Genomic DNA, 3,012 nt, shown 5'->3' on the forward strand with positions numbered 1-3,012 from the left:
AAAAAAAAAAAAAAAAAGATTTACAATTTTCATTAAAGGATAGAAACAAAAAAAGGGCCTAGTTATTAACTTCACAACTACATGAGACTTTCTTAGGAACAGTAAATTGCTGGAAAGGATGTAAATCAAATGTAATTTCCAAGAGAGATTCTTTTTTTTTCACATGTAACAAACTTTACTGAAGTATTAGGAAAGAAGTGTCACACAGAAGAATATGTCTAGTCTAAGAGAAAAGGGGAAAAAATACAACTTAAATTCCTTTGAGGGCACAATTTAGTTCTGAGGGAAATGTGGAGTTTTCCATTCGTGGCCTCGAGTTTTTAAGTAACTACAACTTGAAAATATGATAAAATATAGTGGAGAAAATCCTTTTGTCTTCCTTCCCTGCTATATCCAAAAATAAAAGTAAACAATAAGGAGATGTAATTGACAAATTAGTCATCATAACTCACCTTCAGGAAACATGAAGCGAATTTCTCTTTCTGATGCAGCAAAGTCATTACTCCCATGAAGTGCATTCCTTAGGTCATCTGTGCCATAAATTGCCCTTAGACTAAAAGCAAGTTAGAGACAATGTCCATCTAATCTGACATCCTTTCCTTACTTTATATGTGTACATTCTACTTAGGAATTTTACAAAAGCATTGTCATTTCTAACATGTGAAGGTTTCAATCTATGTCAAAGTTAAGCTTAAATCTATCTGGATGAAGATCAAAATATATTCAAAATACATTGGGAAAATAGCAGTTCCTTGGGTGAGAAAGAGGTGTTTTGTAAGAAGTGAAAAAGAAATGCATATTCAAAAGTGTAAGAGCTCAAAGTCCTCTTGTTTCCAGACATTAATGACAATGCTGAAAATTTGAATTTCTTCCTGTATTATCATTATTCTTTTTAAATGACATCCCAAGTTTCCCAATGAAAAAATCCTATTTCAGTGGCATTTTAACTAAAGGTTGAGAGAATAAGGTTAATCAACAATATATCAGATACTCCCTGAGACAGACATTTTTTTGTTCTTGAGTTGGAGTCTCACTCTGTCACCTAGGCTGGAGTGCAGTGGCACACTCACAGCCACTGCAGTCTCGACCTGCTGTGCTCAGGCGATCCTTCTGCCTCAGCCTTCAAGTAGCTGGAACTACAGGCATGTGCCACCATGCCCAGCTAATTTTTCTTGATTGATTGTAGAGATGAGGTCTCGCCAAGTTGCCTAGGCTAGTCTCAAACCCCTGGTCTCAGGCAATCCTCAAACCTCAACCTCCCCAAGTCCTGGGATTATAGGCATGAGTCACTGCGCCTGGCCGAAGACAGACATTTGAATGGCTAAAATGTAAAAGGAACTCCCCTGCAAAAAAACATTGATTTAGGAAAACTTACAAATGAAAAATAAATTCTCCCCGGGCTCGGTGGCTCAGCCTGTAATCCAGCGCCTTTGGGAGGCTGAGGTGAGTGGATTGCCTGAGCCCGAGGGTTCGAGACCTGCCTGGGCAGCGAGACCTCATCTCTACAATAAATCAAAAGAAAAAAAAATCAACTGGGCGTGGTAACACATGCCTGTAATTCCGGCTACTCGGAAGGCTGAGGCGGAAGGATCGCTGGAGCCCAGCAGGTCGAGGTTGCGGTGGCTGGGAGCAGCCACTGCACTCCAGTCTGGGCGACAGAGTGAGACTCCAACTCAAAAATAAATAAATAAATAAATAAATTCTCATTACAATGAAATCAGATTTTTTTTTTTCCATTTTCACAAATGAATTCCATTTCCCCCCAAACTCCCAGAGAAAATTACCTGTCTGGGTATGTCTCCTTAGCTACTAAGCTATTACTTGGTCCCAAAAGTTCTCTCCAGTAAGAAATGGCTTTATGTCTAGCTAATATCATGGCAACAAGTGGTCCGGAACTCATGTAGGCGGTTAAATTAGGGAAAAACATTTTTCCATACTGCTCCACATAAAAGTTACTACACTGTTCAGGGCTGAGATGTAGTTTTCTTCTCTATAAGAGAAATAAAGTCAACAAAAGAATTTAAAACGACAGTTCAGTGATACCACAATAAGTCATTAATAACTTGAAATTAGTGCCAATCTGATTATAAATCTGAGGTTTACCTTTGTATCATGAAGAAATGACATAAAGATAATTAAATGTATGCTAAAAATAAGGTAAATAATAAGAGGAATTATTTAGCCTACTTAAGAAAAATGAAAAATATTTCGTTAGGCAGCCTCCCTCAGTATATGGTTTATTAATGACAAATCTATCATATCTCCTTCTTAAAGTACTCATCACTCCAACTAACAAAACTGGACTTTATTTCAAATTCATCTTTCCCTATCTATGTGTGCTGTTATTTGGGGAGCTGCTCTTGTTAAGGTATTTAGTAAGAGCATGCAGTTATAGTGATGCAGTAAAAAAATTGACTGGGCTTGATGGCTCACACCTGTAATCCCAGCACTTTGGGAGGCCAAGGTGAGAGGATTGCCTGAGACTAGGGATTTAAGCCAAGCCTGGGCAACTTGGCAAGACCTCATCTCTACAATAAATCAAAAAAATTAGCCGGGCATGGTGGCACATGCCTGTAGTCCCAGCTACTTGGAAGGCTAAGGCAGAAGGATCGCCTCAGCACAGCAGGCCGAGGCTGTGGTGGGCATGAGCATGCCACTGCACTCCAGCCTGGGTGACAGAGTGAGACTCAAACTCAAAAATATATATATAGTTTATGCCAGGCACTGTGGCTCATGTCTGTAATCCCAGCACTTTTGAAGGCAGAGGCAAGAGGATTTCCTGAGCCCAGGGTTGGAGACTAGCCTGGGCAACTTGGTGAGACCTCTTCTTTACAATAAATCCAAAAATTAGCTGGGCGTGGTAGTGTGAGCCTGTAGCTCCAGCTACTTGGAAAGCTGAAGCAGAAGGATCACCTGAGCCCAGCAGGTTGAGATTACAGTGACTGTGAGCAGGCCACTGCACTCCAGCCTGGGCAACAGAGTGAGACTTTGACTCAAAAAAAAAAAAAAAAA

General features: G+C 40.0%; 1 protein-coding gene across 1 annotated transcript in view; it reads right to left on the reverse strand.

Moving 5' to 3' along the window:
* Positions 1 to 3,012, reverse strand: part of NME5 (NME/NM23 family member 5) — a 31,192-nt gene that overhangs the window by 19,147 nt on the left and 9,033 nt on the right. Inside the window, exons 3-4 of the mRNA XM_008059284.1 lie at positions 1,785 to 1,990; positions 453 to 553 (exon numbers count right to left, since the gene is read on the reverse strand). Coding sequence (XP_008057475.1) covers positions 453 to 553; positions 1,785 to 1,990 — 307 coding nt within the window. The remainder of the gene's footprint in view (positions 1 to 452; positions 554 to 1,784; positions 1,991 to 3,012) is intronic.

Source organism: Carlito syrichta, unplaced genomic scaffold (genome assembly GCF_000164805.1).
Source record: "Carlito syrichta isolate Samal-C Ts95f unplaced genomic scaffold, Tarsius_syrichta-2.0.1 Scaffold303986, whole genome shotgun sequence".
Taxonomy (NCBI): Eukaryota; Metazoa; Chordata; class Mammalia; order Primates; family Tarsiidae; genus Carlito; species Carlito syrichta.